Source organism: Priapulus caudatus, unplaced genomic scaffold (assembly GCF_000485595.1).
Source record: "Priapulus caudatus unplaced genomic scaffold, Priapulus_caudatus-5.0.1 Scaffold221, whole genome shotgun sequence".
NCBI lineage: Eukaryota > Metazoa > Priapulida > Priapulimorpha > Priapulimorphida > Priapulidae > Priapulus > Priapulus caudatus.
Window position 1 is genome coordinate 465,760 of NW_014577282.1, and position 2,044 is coordinate 467,803.

The window sequence follows — 2,044 nt, forward strand, 5'->3', positions numbered from 1 at the left end:
AACCAGAAATTGTTGCGGACAACCTGATTTGATGCCTGGGTTGTCCGCAGGACAACCACATTTTTTTTCTTATTTCGAGCACTGCACATGCACAAAAACCTACCTATTTTAATCGCGCTTAAAATCTATTTTAAGCGTGATTGAATTCCAGCCAATCAGAAGTGGTTTTTAATCGCGCTTAAAATCGATTTTAAGCGCGATTAAAAACCACTGTTCTGATTGGCTGGAATTCAATCGTGCTTAAAATACATTTTAAGCACGATTAAAATAGGTAGGTTTTGGCGGTAATGGCCTTCCATAGCAACGTTCCCTGATTACTTGTGATAACGTGTATGCTGAACATGATCATGCAGTAGGCTGCATTCATCTCTTGAGATTAGTAAGAGATACGAGTTTAATAAAATCATAGATATATACAACATATATATTGTTGTATATATCTTGTATATCTTGTATATATGTTGTATATATATCTATGATTAAATAAATATTGAAAGTCAAACATCAAAACTCATATAGGTTTAGTACATGTCTTCACAACGTTTCCACTGACCACTATTTATACTTTAATTAAACTGTGGCATTTTCTCCGCTCGAACTGTCTGCAGCAGTCTAAGAATCGCTGTGAGAAATAGCCAAGAGACAGCTGTTCCTGGACAAGAGTGAAAAGAAACCAGACTGCATTACATAAACACTAGAAAGATGTGAATTGATGGTAGAGGAAAACCATGTGCATAGAATTTAGAAAAAGTTTTTCACAGTTTACTCAACCCCTTTCAACCTAATATTATCAAGGGTGAACAAAAACAAAGTTCGTTTTGATTCACCCTTGCTATTATAGTTGCCCCTCCTATGTGGCAGCTGGAACCTTTGATTGAGCTTCGTTGTGTAAGCTATGACAACAATATTTTTTACCAGCGTTGCAGGAATCACCTACAAAAAAAATAGTGCCTTCTTTACTCAATAACAGCACAAGACACCTGTTCAAGCTGTTTCTGCTAAAGTTCAGGTTATGAGAATTTTGCTTCACATAATCAGAAATAACATCTTTGCATCTAGGGTTCATAGTCGATACTATGCAACTACATTTTCCAGACTGCTCAGAGATGCAGTCACAAACACAGCGCTAAACGTGACCGATTGCTACTGAAAGAGTCTATGCCACACACTCTCTTTCACTCGCACGCATTCACTTGCATCCGGAATGGTACGTACAAGAGATTTACAAACAACCGACAGGCGGCCATACCTCGAATATGGGAAGTTTGTCAGAGTTCCACTGGTCGATTCTCTGCTGACTCAGGTCAACAACAGTGACGGTGATGTCGGGGCATTTGTGCGCAATCACGCTGCATGTCGGCCCGCCGACATATCCCGCGCCGATGCAGCATATCTTCTTAATATCCTTCTTCACGGTGTCATGCATCATCCTGTTAGAACAGACACCAGCGCATGTTGAAGACAAAGCGAGTGTTAACCGAACAGCAGATGCGAATACAGGCGGGCAAACCTGGAGCAAATACAACCAGAGAGAATACGACACGAGAATCGCTGAGACTCCACGTCTCTTGTTCACGTAACTTCATCCTCGCATTAGGTATGGCCACAAGAAAATTGCTACATAGTGGATGCCTACTTATTAAATCAATGACATTGTTGCTCCACAAAACCAAATAGGCTTGCCAGGATACCAGGATGCAGTGCACAGGTGTAAACCTAATCATGCCAGGTTATATTTAATAAACAAGTAACTGGCAAAGGACAGGCTCAGACAAATGTCCAACATAGAATAAAGTTTTCTGTTTAATTCTAACACGGTACTCCCACTACAGCACTAGTACCAATACTAGCACTCTGACTAATGGTTCCTATATATGCCTTAATTCACTGTAACTCATACTATTCATTGGCCATTTTAGCACATGTTTACTTCAGGACCGATAACACTGCGGCGAGATTGATCATCAAAAAATAATCAAGTCTATGACAATAATTGCATAACAAATTCCAGGCAAGCAATGAAGTATCACTAACACTGGAAACG

The 2,044-nt window shown here is 39.8% G+C and overlaps 1 protein-coding gene across 1 annotated transcript in view; it reads right to left on the minus strand.

Moving 5' to 3' along the window:
* LOC106807538 (UDP-glucose 6-dehydrogenase-like) overlaps positions 1 to 1,430 on the minus strand; it is an 11,961-nt gene extending 10,531 nt beyond the window's left edge. Inside the window, exons 1-2 of the mRNA XM_014809906.1 lie at positions 1,250 to 1,430; positions 767 to 933 (exon numbers count right to left, since the gene is read on the minus strand). Coding sequence (XP_014665392.1) covers positions 767 to 933; positions 1,250 to 1,429 — 347 coding nt within the window. The 5' untranslated portion in view covers position 1,430. The remainder of the gene's footprint in view (positions 1 to 766; positions 934 to 1,249) is intronic.
* Positions 1,431 to 2,044: the final 614 nt, after the last annotated feature.